Here is a 17,012-nt window from a genome sequence, read left to right as displayed (position 1 = left end):
GAAGTGGCGCTGTAGCTCAAGTGGTAGAGCGCTCGCCTTGAGCTGAAGAGCTGAGGGACAGCGCCCAGGCCCAGAGTTCAGGCCCCACGACCAAAAAAAAATTTGCTGGGCACCGGTGGCTCACGCCTGTAATCCTAGCTACTTAGAGGCTGAGATCTGAGGATCACAGTTCAAAGCCAGCCCAGGCAGGAAAGTCTGTGAGACTCTTATCCCCAATAAACCACCTGAAAAACCGAAAGTGGCGCTGTGGCTCAAGTAGTAGAGTATTCGCCTTGAGCTGAAGAGCTGAGGGACAGCGCCCAGGCCCAGAGTTCAAGCCCCACGACCAGGAAAAGGAAACAAACACCAAGAAACAACTTTGCCAAGTCCAGCCCATATCTTCCTCCTCCTCACTCACACCAGATCCCAATTTCTAATACAGTGTTGGTGTTACTTGGATTACGGGGGCGAGGGGGGGGCACGTAGTGGTATATGGGTGGGTGCTAGTCTGTGGCTGACTTGTTTCTTTTCTTTTTTCCTGGTGGGCCCCATGCATACTAGGTAACCCTGTGGGGACTTCAGCTGTCCTAAGAGATGTGGTCCAATTGGGACTTGAGGGAATTTTTATCTCTATATAAAATTAGAGACAGAAATCCCCCTGAGAAGCCAGGTGCCTGTGGCTCATGCCTGTAATCCTAGCTGTTCAGAAGGCTGAGATATGAGGATCATGGTTCAAAGCCAGCCCAGGCAGGAAAGTCTGTGAGACTCTTATCTCCAATAAGCCACTAGAAAACCAGAAATGGTAGCTCAAGCAGTAGAGCGCTCGCCTTGAGCTGAAGAGCTCAGGGATAGTGCCCAACCCCAGAGTTCAAGCCCCACGATCGGCAAAAAAATACTCGAAAAACTTCTCTCTTTTTTGGGGGGAGGGGGGTTATAGGGCTTGAGCTCAGGGCCTGGGCATTGTCCCTGAGCATTTTTTGCTCATGGCAAACACTCTACCACTTGGAGTCACAGCGCCACTTCCAGTTTCTGGTGGTTTATTGGAGATATATGTCTCACAGACTTTTCTGTAAGGACAGGTTTTGAACCACAACCTTCAGATCTCAGCCTTCTGAGTAGCTATGATTTCAGGCGTGAGCCACCAGATCCAGCCCCTCTGAGAAACTTTTTTTTTTTTTTTGGTCGTCCTGGGACAGTGCCACTTGTGGCCTTTTCTGAGTAGTTTATTGGAGATAAGTGTCTCAGGGGCTTTTCTGCCTGGGTGTTTTTCGAACTGCGATCCTCAGAGCTTAGCCTCCTGAGTATCTAGGATTACGTACGTACATGAGCCACCAGTGCCTGGCTTCCTTTTTCTTTTCCTTTGGCCAGTGTTGGGCCTTGAACTCAGGGCCTTGAGCTTGCTCAGCCCTGCTGAGATGGGGTGCAAGCCTGCTCCCCAGGGTTGGTAGCATCCCACAGCTGTCTTCCCACCACAGGGGTCTGCCCACCGACCGGCCCATGTGGAGCGATGCCTCGGGGCTTCAGGAGTGCACAAAGGCCGGCACGAAGCCCCCATCCCTGCAGTGGACCTGGGTGAGCCTGCTACCCCGCCTGGGCGGGAGGGGGGGTCCTGCCCACCTCCCCTCCTCATGTTGCTGGCTGGACTGTGCGTTTCGGGAGGGAGTCCTGGTCTCATTGCTCCCCCCGTAGGTCTCTGACTGGTCTGTGGACTTCAGCACCCCGGGTGGCACTGACCAGGAAGGATGGCAGTATGCCAGTGACTTTCCCGCGTAAGTGTCCCCTCCTAGGAGTTCAGGGCCCAGGCCTATGTGACACACAGGAGGTATCAGGGCCCTGGTCAGCTTTGGAGGACCTGGGGGTTTAGGCCAGGCCTTGAGTGACAGGTGGTGAGGACAGGAGGGGGGGGAGGGGGGAGGCTTGGGGAGGCCTGGCCTGGGGCGGGCTGTGTGGCCCCTTACAGGAGTCACGGCTACTTGGAAGGTGAACCAGAAAAGCCTGAGCCAGGCCCCAAGTGGGTGCCTCGGGGTGACGCCCGCAAGGAGGAGGGGCAGCCACCGATGCTAGGCTTTTTGAGGTCGCCTTCAGGCTGTAACCAGGCCTCTGCACTCCCCTTCCAGCCCTCAGCGGGGCTCATGGCTCTTGTTCCCCAGAAGAGCCCTGTGGGGGGCCTGGAAAGGGGAGTGCACAGAGCCCCCCCCCCCAGCCTCACCCCGCCTGGTCCCAGGAGCGCCAAGCTGCAGGCCTGGCAGCCACCCTGGAGGGACATCCACGTCCTGGGCCACCATAGCTGCTCCTCTGACCCCGGGCCCCACCCCACAGCTCTGCCCGGTCCCAGCTGGGAAAAGAATGGGTGCAGTGTCCATCGCTTTCCAGAAACTTCCACGAAGTGGTCTTGATTTCGCCACCTCTTCCTCTTGCAGCTCATACCACGGCTACAAAACCATGAAGGACTTTGTCAGGAGAAGGTGTTGGGCCAGGTGAGGGGCCCAAGCGTGGCAGTTGGGGGGTCAGGCCATGGCATCCCCTGGCCGTCAGGAAGCCCCTCCCCCTGTGGAGTGGGGAGGGGCCTGGGGCCTGCAAGCTAGCCTCTGACCTCAGTCCCCAGGAAGGAAGGTAGGGAGGGGAGGAAAGTGGAGTCAAGGTAAATGTCAGCCCAGGAAATGCCCGCAGGCTCCGGTGCTCTGGTTTCTGCAGTTTGTTCTCTAGAACAAATAAAAACTGTCCCTGGCAGGTTCTGGGCAGGTAGGAGGAGGTCCGGCTGGCCTGGGGGAGGGGCCGCATTGTCCCCCCTCCCTCCCTGGGTGCCTGGCAGCACTGGCTCCTGGGGCTGGCGGTCACACTTGGATTCTGAGCCTTTCGCTGTCTTTTTCCCTGCACAGAAAATGCAAACTGGTGACCAGCGGGCCCTGGCTGGAGGTGGCCCCCATCGCGCTCGGAGACGTGTCCATCATCCCAGCATGCCCTGAGACGGAGGGGCAGGGACACAGCATTGCCCTGTGGGCTGTCAGTGACAAGGGCGACGTGCTGTGTCGCCTGGGTGTGTCCGAGCTCAATCCTGCGGTGAGCGCTGTCGCCGCTCGCCACTTCTGCCCTGAAGCCTGGCCACGCTCAGCTGTCCCCAAGGCCTGCTTGGGTCCCTGAGGATGCAGGCACCCCATGTGGCCTAAAGGGGTCACTGGGTCCCCCAGGGTGGCTGGCATTGGGAATGAGGTTGGCACCGCTGCTGCCTTTTCTTTTTGTCGGTCATGGGTCTTGAATTCAGGGCCTGGGCGCTGTCCCTCAGCTCTTTTGCTCAAGGCTAGCGCTCTACCACTGGAGCCACAGCACCACTTCTGGTTTTCTGGTGGTTCATTGGAGATAAGAGTCTCGTGGACTTTCCTGCCTGAGCTGGTTTTGAACTGAGATCCTTAGATCTCAGCCTCCTGGGTAGCTGGGATTACAGGTATGAGCCACCAGCGCTGGGCTCAAGCTACCCTTTCTTGGGAACTGGGGCATGGGTAGTGGTGGGACAGCCAGGCCTAGGTGACATGGTGCCCTTGGTGAGGTGCACATGGTTACTTTCCCAGGGGTTCAGCCATGGGTGGGGCTCAGACCACACTCAGGGCTGAGTCAGGCCGGGCTCAGTCTACTGAGTCAGGCCAGGCCTGGTCTACATGATCCAGGGCCGCCCCCTGGCATCCTGTACCTCAGTGTCATCCCCCCAGCCTGGTGCTGTGACAGGGTTCAGCAGCTCCCTGCCATCTCCTCCAGGGCTCCTCCTGGCTGCACGTGGGCACCGACCAGCCCTTCGCCTCTGTGTCCATTGGAGCCTGCTACCAAGTGTGGGCTGTGGCCAGGGATGGCTCTGCCTTCTACCGCGGCTCCGTGTCCCCCTCCCAGCCGGCTGGTGAGTGCTGCCCCCAAATCTACAAGGCCTCCAAACGGTGAGAGGTCATCTGGAGGGGCGTGTCTGGGAAGCCAGTGGGCAGCCCCCCCGCAGGCCACTTCCTGTCACTGAGCCTCACTGGGATGTCCCCGTCAGGCCCTGTGCTGGCTTGGTTTTTTTTCAGGGTGTTTAGACTGGGCTCCTGGCTGCCCCTCAATGAGTATGTGGGTAGCTGGTGCCCCCCATAACAGTGGGTTTAAAGGCTAACCACCAAGGCCAGCTGTACACTGGGCCCACTGCACCTGTCAGAACCCACCACGGCCCCCAGAGGCGGTGTGAGGCTGTGTGTGAGAGAATGTTGGGGCTCGCATTGTCTGTGTGTGTATGTGTGTGTGCGTGCACGCGCGCGCGTGCGCCGGTCCTTGGACTTGAACTCAAGGCCTGGGTGCTGTCCCTTAGAATTGTCACTCAGGGCTAGCACTCAACCACCCAAGCCACTTCTGGCTTTTTATTGGAGATGAGTCTCATGGGCTTTCCTGCTGGGCTGGCCTTGAGCCATGATCCTCAAATCTCAGCCTCCTGAGTAGCTGGGATGACAGGCATGAATCACCAGTGCCTGGTGACTCAGAGTGCCTGGTGGCTCTTTGTGGCCCCGGTCACATGCTTACATGGCCACAGTGAGCATGGCGCAGGCCCCCGCGGTCCCGCAGCCTCCTTAGCCAGCTGTCCTGTCACAGGTGACTGCTGGTACCACATCCCGTCCCCTCCCAAGCAGAGGCTGGTGCAGGTGTCCGTCGGCCACACATCTGTGTACGCCCTGGATGAGAACGGCAAGTCATGTCCACTGCTGCATAGTGGGGCTCCCCGGACACCCCAGTGTGATGGCCAGCAGGCCACACAGAGGCTGGGGGGGGGGTCTAACCTCCCTGCTGGGCCTCTGTCGAATGACTCCTGCACTGGCCAAGACCAAGGTGGAGTGGGAAATTCCCAACCTCCTCCAGTGACCCAGGGTGGGGGACCCAGCCCTGCCTGTGCCCAGGGGACAGGTTCTTGTCCCACCTGTCAACTGAGCCCACAGCATCAATGCGGGGGTGACCCATCTTGGTAAGGGCCTGCACAGGGAGCATCTTCTAGAAGATTCCATGCAGGTGTGAAATGCAGGCCCCTGGGCAGCACAGAGCTACGTAGCCTCAGGGCTCTGGTCCCTGGCCATGGGGCACAGATAAGGAGATGGGTTGGAAAGACAGGAGTGGGGCTTGAAGTTGGAGTGTTTCTTCCAGATCCGGCTCTCTTGGTATTTGTTTAAAGCATTCTTTGTCCTCAGTTTCCACCCCCGTGGAGGAGGGCGCGGCGGGCCAGCCCCGTGTCCCACAATGGCACGATTATGAAGCTCAAGAGAAGCCCAGCCTGGAGAGGCGCAGGGTTGGCTGCGGCCCAGGCTCTCCAAGTGGGGGCAGCCAGAGCCCAGGGATGTGGGGGGCAGAGGGGGTGCTGCATTGAACTCTCAGCTTCCCGGACGCCACCCCATGCCAGGGTGGACCTTGACTGCCCTGTATCTCTCGTAGGAAACCTGTGGTTCCGTGGGGGGATCACGCCCAGCTACCCGCAGGGCTCCAGCTGGGAGCACGTATCCAACAACGTGCGCCGCGTGTCCGTGGGGCCCCTGGACCAGGTGGGGCGCCGGGGGATGCTGGTACTTGCGGGGTGGGGGGCCGTGGGCACTCCTCCCGGGGGGCTCCAGCTGGCCTGTGTTCTAGGTCTGGGTCATCGCTAACAAAGTCCAGGGGAGCCACGGACTGAGCCGGGGGACGGTGTGTCGTCGCACAGGGGTGCAACCCCACGAGCCCAAGGGGCAGGGCTGGGACTATGGTATCGGGGTGAGCGGCCATGGGAGGGCAGGGTGGAGGGGGCTGGGAGGAGCCCCGCCCGCGTAGGTCCCTGGGCCGCTGCTGACCGGGCTTTCCCTTCAGGGAGGATGGAGTCACATCTCCGTTCGGGCCAACACCACCAGGGCCTCCCGCAGCTGGTCCCGGGAGCGCGAGGCCCAGGGCCCCGTCCGGTGCTGAGGCTACAGCGGGGCCCGGAGGCCAGGATGACAGTGGGTTCCGAAGGAGCACGGCCTGTGGCAGGGAGTCACCAGGCCCACTCCAGGAGTAGGCCTGACCACGGCCACCGCAGGGGCGCTGGCCGGAAGGAAGCTGGTGGGCGCCCTTCACATGCCCCCCCCCCATCGATGGCAGATGCTGTGGCTGGAGGCACGGGGGAGATGGTCACTAACGGGGTGCCTCGCTCCCAGCCTCTGCCACTGTCCCCTCTTCTCTGCCTTTCCCACACCAGGCCTAGAACCTGGAAACCAGAGCCCCTAAGGAAATTGCACCTGAGCCTGTGGCTGTGAATCTATGGAGGGGTCTTGTGTGGCCAAGTGGCCTTTGTGGGATCCAGTGGTGTCTTTGGGGGGGGCCCTGCAGTCAGCTGAGTGAGGAGCAGATTTGTGCCTGCTGGGCAGGGAGTGCACAGAGACCCAGGCCGCCCAGAACCCCTGTGTGGAGCACAGGGTACCCCCCCCTTTCCCAGCGGGGGGTGTGGCGAGAACCCTCCAGGCCAGACAGGAACAAGCCTAAGCTAGTGGCCCATCGCTCCCGTGGCTTCTGTGCTGGGGGGGGGGGGATGTGCAGTCTTAGGTTTATTTCCTGCATGTGGGCATTGCCCAGGAAGGAGCCAGAGCTGTACCCCAGAATGAGCAGACTCGTCCCCCTCTGGCTCTTGGCGGGGGGCTGGTCCCTAGGAAGCGAGGCTGAGGCTCGTTTCTGGAGGTGGCACAGGTGTGCGTGAGCGCAGGGGCCCTGTGGGCGGCCCCGCGTGTTCACCCACGAGCCGTAGCAGCTGGCTTCCTGCTGAGGCTCCCCAGCTGACAGAGCCTTCAGCATGGCGCCCTGGGGCTCCCCAGCCTCTCTGGGGGGAGGGTGTGTGAGTTTCCTTGCACTACACAGTGCCAGCTGTTGACTTTCTCAGCGTCACTGAGCTGTCTCCACTCCAAGGATGCTTTATGAATAAAAGTTCACCAGTGGCATTGGCCAGGGAGTCTTTATTGATCCAGTTCCTGCAGCAAAGGAACAGTTGTTCTAAAATTGTGCATTTTCCTTTTAGGACACAGCATCAATCTTATTAGAACTTGAAAGGTTCCATGGGGGGGTGGGGAGAGGCAAGCCAGGTATTGGTGGCTCCACCTGTAATCCTAGCTACTCAGGAGGCTGAGATCTGAGGATCACAGTTCAAAGCCAGCCCAGGCAGGAAAGTCCATGAGACTCTTATCTCCAATAAATCACCAGAAAACTGGAAGTGAAGCTGTGGCTCAAAGTGGTAGAGCGCTCGCCTTGAGCAAAAGAACTCAGGGACAGTATCCAGGCCCTGAGTTCAAGTCCCATGACCAATATGTGCCGCGCCCCGCCCCCCCCCCAAAAAAAGAAGCAAATTTGGGTCATTTAAGAAAGTCACCACACTGACAATGGGGGAGGGGGAATTTCTCAGAAGGTCAAGTTCTGGTTTGTTTGCTGGAATTGGGGAGTTGGCCCTCAAGGACTGTGGTGGACCCATGGCCAGTGGGTGACCCGGACCTCACCAGTGGGCAGTTCCACGGGTCCGGGGCCACCCTTCATGATGGGCCACAGGGCATGCAGATCCCCATGGGCCGCAGGAGGAGGACTGGACCCTCCTCTTGGTGCCTAAGGGCACAAGGGTCAGCTGGGGCCACAAGGAGCAAGCCTTGAGACAGGGTAAGAGATCCTGAGCAGTCCTGGATTATGGCCAGCTGTTGGGCAATGTGGGACCCCTCCACTCATCCCTCCCTGTCCCCAGTGCCACCACATTCCACAAGTTTAGGGTCAAACAGCTTGGAACAACTGCTAGATTGGCGGCTCCCTGATTTTCCACCTGAGCTCTGATTGTCCTGAGCTCAGTCTTGGCTCCCACGGACCCTCCACTGGCCACCATGGTGAGGCCCCCACCTGAGCCATGACAAAGGACACCTGCAGAACTGGGACAGACCAGGTCTCTGCGACTGGCAAGAAGGGCATAGAAGCCCCAATAAGAGAGAGAGACTAAAGCCAAGCACAGTGCCTCATGCTTGTAATCCCAGCTATGTGTGAGTGAGGTGTAGGTATGAGTATCGCAGTATTAAACCAGCTCTGGGCAGAGAACACAAAATGCTTTTAGAAAAAGTAAAGCAAAAGAAAAGGGCTGGAAATGTGGTTCGAATGGTCGAGCAACTGTCTAACAAGCATGAGCCCTGAGTTCAAAACTAGTACCCCTAAAAACAAGGGAAAAAAATTGGGGGATCATTGGGCTGAGGCCTGCTTTCTAGATAAGCAAGGTGGCCAAGGCCTGCCCTGCAGGCTGCCACCTGCCACCCTGCTAGCTAGCTGTGACCTCCCCTCCCCCAGCCTGCAGCCGCCTTCAGTGGCTAGTGCCATGCCTCCTCCAGACTTAGGGAAGGTAAAGCTGCAAATTGGGGGCTGGAGAGGAGAACTCTGCACTGGCAACTATTTTCCTGGCTTAGCTAGGCCCTCACCTCAGGAAGGGACCGGCCCCTGGGAACTCTGGGACAGCTCTGGGCAGAACAATAGGCGCAGGGAGACACCAGCAAGCATTGACAGCAAAGTGGCTGAGTCCAGCAGAGCCAGTGGGACAGGAAGGACCCGCCAGGAGGAAGCTGGGTCCAAGGCGGTGGGGGCCTGCCAAGCCCCTGGCTCCCTGGCATTTTGGAGCAGCACCAGGTGGGGGAGTTCAGTTCCTGCCAATCCCAGGTTCCACCTGCCAGGAAGTGCCGAAGGCCTCCAACTCAAACAGGGCCAAGAACAGTCCCATCAGACCGCCCTGTGCCAAGGCTCCTCACATCTGAGCCTCGCCAGGGTGGGAGCCTGTGCCAGGCCAGGGACAAATCCAACCCTCTTCTTGCATGGGGAGGGACACTTCACTTTGTTTCCAGTCCCATCTCCACTCCAGGGTGCTCCTATGCCAGGGCATGCAGGCCTTCGGTGGCCAGGTACACTGCCAACCTTCTCTAACACACCCACTGTGGGGGGGGGTGCCTGGCCACCCCCCAGATATCTTTTGGAAAGAACTTCAGGTTATCTAATTGGGGTTAGCTTTGCCCTGCTCACTTCAAGCCTTAGTTTACCCCAGACGAGAAAGCTGATCCCAGGGCTATGATGCGGGCCTCACCACAACAGGAAATTCACAAATAATCTTCCCTTGTGTCCCATTGTCAGCCCAAGTGGAGAGAATTTAGTTAGGCAGGCGAGGGTCTCTCCCACCTGTCCAGGCTTCATGCAGTGACAACCGGGCCTGGTATTTGCTCCAGAGTTGAGTTCAGGGCCTTGAGCTGCCTTCACCAGATTCCTGGCCTGGCCCCTGGGTGGCCAGGAGAAGGTCTTCCAGGCTGAGTGGTCAGGGTAAATGGCACTCCCGGGGGCTACAGCCTGGAGGAGTGGAGGGCGAGGGCTGGGGTGGACAGGGCCAGCCACCCCTGCCACCCTCCCACGGGGCCTGGCGCTAACTGCCCTCTCTGAAGCTGTGGATCTGCGTGGAGTATCGCTGCAGATGGCCCTGCGGCTGTGCCTCAGTGTCTCCGAGCGCGCCCCCAGTGGCCTGCTGATAGTGTTGGTAAAGTTTCGGGCCGGATGCCGGGTCGGGCAGGCAGCCGCTAGACATGGTGAGGATGGTGGCGGTCAGCGATTTGATATAGTTCTTGGCCAGCGTGAGCGTCTCGATCTTGGAGAGCTTCTTGTCAGCCCGCACGTGCGGGATGACCTCACGCAGGGCCTGGAAGGCATTGTTGAGCTTGTGCATCCGCTGGCGCTCCCGCTCATTGCTCTCCAGCCGCCGCTGGATGCTGTTGTCACGCCGGCCACCTGGTCCTTGTCGCCGCCGCCCTGCCACCTCGGCCCGTGCCCCTGCTGCCTTGGCTGCCCTGTTCCTCAGACCCTTGGTCAGCTCTGGCCCTGAGCCTGCCTGAGACCTCTCAGGAGTCCTCTCTTCAGGGGTGGCCTCTGTGTCCTGCAGCGGTGCCCGGCGCCGCGGGGGCCGGTTCTTGGTCTTCATGGTTCTGGAATGGTTGACCCAAGAGGTGAGTGGCCCTTAGAAACAAGGCCAGAACACAAGTCACTCTGTGGTCAGCCGGTAGGGACAGTGACAGTACAGTGGCTGTCCCACCGGTGGCCTGGAGGATGTAGTGGGCTCAGTGGCCCCTGAGAGTGGATTGCTTGGTGGCCCCAGTTGATTTAGGAATGCCTCACACCTGCTTGATCTCACAGGACTCCCCCCACACTCCCCCTGCTTCCCAGCTCTCTCTCTCTCTGGGGAGGGGGAGCCTCACACTGACTGACCCCTTGTTCCCAGGTCCTCCACTGCCTTTGACATTTTACTTGGTTAGACTGTCCAGTGTTGGATCCCAACCAACCCTGTGCGTCTGCCCCCAGCACATGGGGTGGCACACTCCCTGCCCAGCCCAACTGGATGCCACACAAGGGGACAGGACTGAGGCCTGAGCCTCTGAGCAGCTGTCGCAGGTCAGAGATTGCAGTTGCCAGGGCCCCGGCCACAGCCCCCAGTCCCACCACGTGGAGGGCCCCTGCCTGCAGGGAGTGGGGGGCGCTCCCTGTGGCCACCACCTGGGTTTGCCCCAGTCCCCACCCAGCCCTGCCTCTGGTCCCCTCCCTGCCGCCCCTCTTGAGCCCCCCTCCCTCCCTCAGTCCCTGGTTACCTGGGGATCCGCGGCTGCACGCACAGAGCCTGCCCACGGGGGACAAGGACACGTCGCTTTAGCCACCCGGGGCCGGACCGCTGACGTATGTAAATAAGGCCGTGGGCGGGGCCTGGGCGGGTCTGCACCTGCGGCGGTGGGCGGCCCCGCCCCCTTCCTCCCGACCCGCCAGCTGTAGCCAGATTGGCTCAGAGCCCTGGGCGCCCAGAGGTCTCTCTGGGGTCCCCTGGGGACTGATGGGGGGGGATCCCCAGAACCCCACCTGGCCTTGTGGTTAGCCACACCGTGAGTCATCTTAAATGCACTGTGGCCACAACTCCTGGATAGCAACTAAGGGCCCAGACTCCTCCTGCCTGTCAATGCCCCCCCATGATTTTTCCTGCAGACCCCTCTGCTCCTAAAAAAAAGGGCCCAGGACCAGGGCTGCCCAGGAGGGGCTGGGCCCGGTGATCTCCGCGTCTCGTGAGGGAGACAACTCAAGCTTAAAACAAGCTCTGGCTCAGTGGTAGAGTGCTTACTTTGCATGCATTAATGAGGCCCTCGGTTCAATTCTTCAGCACCATATAAGCAGAAAAAGCTGGAAGTGGTGCTGTGGCTCAAATGGTAGCGTGCTAACCTTGAGCAGAAGAGCTGTGGGACAGACAGTGCCCAGGCCCAGAGTTCAAGCCCCACAACTGACAAAAAAACCAAGACAAAAACAAAACAAAAACCCAGCTCTGTCACCTCCCTGCTGCACTGGATCGGCTTGTTTCTCCACTTTAAAGGTGATTAAGGGACTGAGCTTGGTGTCTCCTGCCTGTAATCCCTGCCCCTCAGGTGGTGATCAGGAAGGCCAGGACTTGAGGCTATCCAGAGCAAAAAGTTACAACTCAAGCTTAAAACAAGCTCTGGCTCAGTGGTAGAGTGCTTACTTTGCATGCATTAAAGAGGCCCTCGGTTCTATTCCTCAGCACCACATAAGCAGAAAAAAAAAGCCGGAAGTGGTGCTGTGGCTCAATAGTAGAGTGCTAGCCTTGAGCTGAAGAGCTGAGGGGCAGCGCCCAGGCCCAGAGTTCAGGCCCCACAACCGACAAAAAAAAAAAAAAAAGTTATTAATACTCTGCCCCCTCCCTTCTTAATGAACAAGCTGGCTATCATAGTGCACCCTTGTGGTCCCAGCTATGATTGGATATAGATGGGACCCAGGTCCAAGGGAAAAGAACTGGAGACCCTAACTGAAAAATAAGGAAAGCAGAAGGGAGTGAGTGGGGGGTGTGGATCAAGGGACTTGCCTGTCTGGCAAGTCCAAGGCCTTGAGTTCATAATCCAGTACTGCAGTGGAGAGGGGAAGGCTTGTCTTGGAACCAAGAGTATCTGGGGTGAGCTCTCCCATGGCCGGCCTGGTTATGGGTCACGCCGCCACATCTTTGGTGCCTGGACACTGGCTGACAGTCACCCGTGATCTGGGGGTTAGGAGCCAGCCCTGTGGGCTGTGGTTGGGGCAGGAAGCTGTCACTTCCTTCTTGGCCATTTGCACCTCAGCAAGGGACCAGGAAAGCAAGCAGGAGCCTCAGGTACTCCTATTCCACATGGAACAGCTGTCTGTGAGTGGAGCCACCTCTTGGCTTGGGGCTTCTTGAGGCTGGGGCTCGCAAGGGGCCCAGGATTAAAAACAGCCATGCGCAAAGGCTCACTTCCCATCACACACATTCCAGCAGCCCTGGGCTACAGGGTTCCAGGATTCTACAAATGTTTACCTTTTTTTCCTCAGGCCTGTGGGAGATTGAGAAATGGAACCAGCTCCGGCCTCCCTTCCTCCCCGACAAGGGGAAAAATGTGGAATGCAATACAGCAACCGTTTATAAATATATAACTATATTTATTTTGAATATTAAATAGTTTTTTTAAATTACAAGCAATTTATTGAATCACACTATGTATCAATATACAGTAAAAATCTTACAATTTAAAAATGTACACAATTGAAACTCAAGGTTATATTGCTGTGAACCTCTTCTGGCTGTGTGAGGTGCCAGCTGGCGGGGACAAGTGTCCCCACAGGTCACCACCCCAGTCCCACTGCCCACAGCTTCACAGCACGTGTTCTGTCCCCCCCTCCCCCCACGCACCCACATGTGTACACTAGCCAGCACCAAGCCCACTGCTGCTTAGGAATATGGTTTTGAGACGTAAGTCTGAGGGAAGGTGTGTGCACACGGCTTTCTTTACTTGAATGCTGGCTGTTTCTCTGCAGTGTGACACCTGCTTGGCATCTCCACGCTCAGGGGACAGGCTGAGTGGAGGAAAGGGAGCTGTGGCCCCGCTTCCGTCTGGCCCTCTGGACAGACATGCAGTAGGTCATTAATTCTACAAACACCCTATGGGAAATAGGAAGGAGGAGGTGTGAAAGGTGCCTGGGGTACCAATACATGGAAAGGCTTTCCTTAAATCCATCTCTGAAGGAAGTTGGGCCTGTACACTTAAAAACAGAATGGGTGCTGGGGCGGCAAGGTGCAGGGGAGAGAAGGGGTTGGAATCATTAAAAAAAAAAACCCAAAAAACAGAAACAATAGAATGGGGTGCTCTGTTTTCAATTCAGCTTGGTTCATCTTTCATCTTGAAAGGTAAATGGCTCCTGGCCTAGACATGGGGTCTGAGTCCCAGAAGGACCGGAAGCCCCTACCCCTCCTGGCCCCTGATGGGGTCAGTGGACACAGCACAAAAATCAGCACTGATCTAGGAACAAAATCAAAAGTTACTTGGAGTACAGAATTCAAAATGCACGAACTCCAGCTGCTGTCTGCTGTGGGCTACCAAAAGGAGCCAGGAAATCAGTGAAGCAGGGATTAGAAACATCTTCCCGCATTATCCACAGATCTCACTGGCATGCTGCACCACACAGCTTACTGAGAATGGATGTGTGCAGATCCACTACTGGTAACCAACTCACTGGTCAAAGCAACAGAACCCATGCTGACATTTCAAAACAGAGACTGAACTTTAAATCTGTTCAAATTTCTCAGTATTGCTTGCAATTTCAACAGAAGCCGCTGCCTCGGGGGTGATAGCACTGGAAAGCCCCCTTCCACGCAACGGCACACGAGCTCCCCCGACAGCTATAAAATGCTTTTATTTTGGCAATCGTGTGAGTGATAAGCATTAAATAAAAATGCGAATTATGTGGTTAAAATTGCCTTAACATTGTGAAAACTGCAGTCCTGTAGTATCTGTGAATGCATCCTGGACTGCTTGTATAAACGATAGAGCCTGTAAGTTCATCCATCCGAATCTTTAAACCCATCATCTGAAAACATCTCTCATCTCTCTCAATGATGACTGGCAGAGGTAAAGATTCAAAAAAAAGTCAGGAAATCTGCAGCCAGAAACGGAGAGAGATGACAGTTTTGGCAACATCGCCTCCAAATGCCATTTCCAGCAGAGCTCTCACAAGGCCCTGTGGGCCTGGCCCAAGACCCTATCCCCATTCTCAATCTCCTTGCTCTGCAAGGTTATTGCTTAGTATAAAAGAAACCCGTAGAGCAAAACAACTGGTAACAAGGGTCATGTAAGCTCCCTCCACGGCCCACACCTGCACAGAGACTGGGTCTCTCCCAGGGACAGCACACACATTGAGGGCCTCATGTCACCCAGGGTCCTGCTGGAGTCTGGAAAGCAGCTCAGCACCGGAGATTATTTGGGTGAAGGGCTCATGTGAGGGGACCCACCCAGTGGGCACAGGGCAGCAACTCTGCATCAGCCTCCAGAGACCTTACACCGGAGCTGAATCCAAGGTCAGCCCTGTGAGGGATGCCCTGTCCAGCTAAGGACAGGTGAAGAGCTCTGGAGCCATGCAGTCCCCTTCACAGTGAGGGGGGCTGGGTGGACAGCCAGGTCCTCACCCCTCTTCTCACTGCAAGTGCTTCCGAGGGGGGCATCCAGCTCTGAATCTGAAGAGCTCCAGTCCAGGTGCCCGAAATGGTGGTGTCTTCGGGGGGCTGCGTAGGGCAGAGGGGAGACCCAGGGGCCATGCTGGCTGCCCTGCCTCCACACCTGGGGCCCAGGCCAGCAGAGTTCCAGGTACGCCTGCTGCTGCTTTTCATCAGGAGGGCTTGAAACCCGGCCGGGGCGGAAACGGCTTTAGAGAGGGGAAGGGCGCTGGAGTCAATCAACAAAACAGCAGAATTTGGGGATTCATCAAAAATATTTCCTATAAGGACATCAAATGCTAACATCCAGAGTGAATCCCCCCTCAGTACCGTATGTCCACTTTCGACGGCTCTGAAGACAGCGGGCATTCAGGACTCGGGAGCTTCACAATGCCATGCAGAGCAAAAGTCTGAGCAGGGATGGGCCAGTGGCGTCCCGACAGAAGGCCTAGGGTCCGCACAGCACGCATGCGTACACGACCCTCTATACAGCAAGTAGTGACATCCTTAGAAACAATAAATATGGCTCACTCGTCACCATCCTGGGCCTCAATGTGCCACCCACATCCAGGCAGAGTGTCGCACGGGTGGGACGCAGGGCCCCGCCCAGGGGCAGGGTGGAAGGAAGGAGGGGGCACGGCAGGAGGTACTAGCCCCCCTCGCATCTCCCAAGTCCTCCTTGCTGGCCGCTCCGTGGCAGCCCACGTCAAGTGGATGTCGTGGCGCTGGCTGACATGCAGGAGTCCACTGGTACCCACAGCCACCTAGTCCTTTTCTCCATCTTCGCTGCTTCCTGTTTGGGGAGAGGACAAGGGGTGAGGGGTAGCTTTAGGTTCTGAGTGAGCAGAGCTGAGGCCAGCAGGTGCCTGGCTGCCCGGCCCTGTACTTCAGCTGTGCGGCTCTCCTGGGCTCCAGGGCCAGGCTCAGAGCAGAGGCAGAGCGGACCCACCTGCACACCTGCCTGCTCATGGCCAGGCCAGCACTATCTCATCGGCACAAGTGAAGCCATACAAAAACAAATAAGAGCTCTTTCTATTCCGTATTTATTGTTTGATCTGCAAACTTCAAATAAAAGGCTGTTCCCATTAAGTTATCTTCCGTCCAGGTATGGGGAAAGGTCCAGCTGCGCAGCCCTGCACCTCACATGCGCCTGCTCACGGCTCACACTAGCCTGCTATCTCAGGGACCTGGAGTTAATGGCAAAGTCAACACCGCCAGGGAAGAGCTGGTGAGCACCAGGGCACATGTCCAAGCCCTCGGCTCAAGTATTCAAGGAGCATGCACCTCTGAAGGACTTCTCTGGGAAAAAGTGAGACTGGGGTGCGGGGCTCTAAAAAAAGGGAACAGAAGAAATCAAGGTGGATAAGAGTACCCCCAGGGAACTAGTGGAGCTCCGGAGCTGGGCTAATAGGGAGGCGGTTGTGATGGGCCCTCCTGCAGCTGGAAAAGTGGGGATGGGGCCCAAGTACTGTCAAGATGGAATGGTTTCTTTTGGTTGTTTTTGTTTTGTGCTGATATTGGGCTTGAACTCAGGGCAAGGATGCTGTCCTTGAACTCTTCTGCTCAAGGTTAGCGCTCTACCACTTGAGCTAAAGCTCTACTTGCAGCTTTTTGGTGATTCCTTGGAGGTAAGAGTCTCACAGACTTTCCTGCCCCGGATGGCTTTGAACCATGATCCTCAGATCTCAGCCTCCTGAGTAGCTGGGATTACAGGTGGGAGACAAAAGTGCCTGGCTGCTAAGATGGAGTTTTATAAAATCCCTTTATAATCTACTCAGCACTGACCCGGAATCCTTTAGACGGCCAGGCAGTTGAGACCAGGTCTTCGAGTCTCCCCCTCCTTGCAGCTTAGGCCTCCCACCCCATGTCGGTGTCCCTTACCTCCTTGCTCCATATCCGAGTCGGTGAGGTGCGTAAGTGAGAAGCTGGCGATGTTGGCAGGGGAGATGGAGAACCTGGAGCAGGGTGACACGTGTGGCCAGCTCTGCTCGGTGCTGCGGGTGGGCGGTGGTGGGGAAAAGTACTTGGAGGGTTGCAGGGTGGGCTTGGAGCTCAGGAGGTTGCTGGTTGTCTTGGACAGGAAAGGATCTGGGGAGAAGTCATCATCCCATTCAAAGCCACCACCTGCCAACAGGACATCCCTATTACACTTCAAGCTAACGGAGGTGGTCACACGCAGGGAGCACCATGATCTGGAAATGCTCATACCGCCCCAGCCCTACCTCCCATTTCCTCTATACCAGCCAAGCAAGCTACCTTCTTCGTCGGTGGAGCTTTCAGAGTTCATGCACCTGCTCAGGTAGGGCAAGCCCGAGGTGGGGGCTGGGCTGCTGGGCCCAGGGCTGGGAGCTTCCCCTCCACACTGCCCCAGCTCTTTGGTTGGGGTCTCCTAGAAAGCCAAACAGAAATCCCTATCAGCCTGTTCCTGTCACCACTGCTGACACACCAGCCTGCCAGTTGCCTAGGACTCATTGACTGTAAACTGTATTTTTTTTTTTTTGGT

At 57.3% G+C, this 17,012-nt stretch overlaps 3 protein-coding genes across 4 annotated transcripts in view; 1 reads left to right on the top strand and 2 right to left on the bottom strand.

Annotated features, from left to right (window-relative positions):
* The window catches only part of Tecpr1 (tectonin beta-propeller repeat containing 1), a 23,294-nt gene extending 16,881 nt beyond the window's left edge, over positions 1 to 6,413 (top strand). For both annotated transcript variants that reach the window (XM_013023531.1, XM_013023530.1), the window contains exons 17-25: positions 1,455 to 1,551; positions 1,669 to 1,748; positions 2,400 to 2,456; positions 2,859 to 3,039; positions 3,730 to 3,865; positions 4,582 to 4,674; positions 5,410 to 5,516; positions 5,602 to 5,721; positions 5,815 to 6,413. In XM_013023531.1, the coding sequence (XP_012878985.1) occupies positions 1,455 to 1,551; positions 1,669 to 1,748; positions 2,400 to 2,456; positions 2,859 to 3,039; positions 3,730 to 3,865; positions 4,582 to 4,674; positions 5,410 to 5,516; positions 5,602 to 5,721; positions 5,815 to 5,910 (967 nt within the window). In that variant the 3' untranslated portion in view covers positions 5,911 to 6,413. The remainder of the gene's footprint in view (positions 1 to 1,454; positions 1,552 to 1,668; positions 1,749 to 2,399; positions 2,457 to 2,858; positions 3,040 to 3,729; positions 3,866 to 4,581; positions 4,675 to 5,409; positions 5,517 to 5,601; positions 5,722 to 5,814) is intronic.
* Positions 6,414 to 9,392: 2,979 nt separating this feature from the next.
* Positions 9,393 to 10,662, bottom strand: Bhlha15 (basic helix-loop-helix family, member a15). Its single transcript, XM_013023447.1, has 2 exons — positions 10,605 to 10,662; positions 9,393 to 9,978 (listed from the first exon to the last, which is right to left on the bottom strand). The coding sequence occupies exon 2, from the start codon at positions 9,941 to 9,943 to the stop codon at positions 9,395 to 9,397; it is 549 nt and encodes a 182-aa protein (XP_012878901.1). The 5' UTR covers positions 9,944 to 9,978; positions 10,605 to 10,662; the 3' UTR covers positions 9,393 to 9,394.
* A 1,779-nt stretch (positions 10,663 to 12,441) lies between these two features.
* Positions 12,442 to 17,012, bottom strand: part of Lmtk2 (lemur tyrosine kinase 2) — a 114,375-nt gene continuing 109,804 nt past the window's right edge. The window contains exons 12-14 of the mRNA XM_013023402.1: positions 16,766 to 16,898; positions 16,391 to 16,633; positions 12,442 to 15,302 (exon numbers count right to left, since the gene is read on the bottom strand). Coding sequence (XP_012878856.1) covers positions 15,274 to 15,302; positions 16,391 to 16,633; positions 16,766 to 16,898 — 405 coding nt within the window. The 3' untranslated portion in view covers positions 12,442 to 15,273. The remainder of the gene's footprint in view (positions 15,303 to 16,390; positions 16,634 to 16,765; positions 16,899 to 17,012) is intronic.

This window comes from Dipodomys ordii, unplaced genomic scaffold, assembly GCF_000151885.1.
Source record: "Dipodomys ordii isolate 6190 unplaced genomic scaffold, Dord_2.0 Scaffold68, whole genome shotgun sequence".
NCBI lineage: Eukaryota > Metazoa > Chordata > Mammalia > Rodentia > Heteromyidae > Dipodomys > Dipodomys ordii.
The sequence above is the reverse complement of the archived record's forward strand: the minus strand, read 5'-3'. Positions and strand labels throughout refer to the sequence as shown.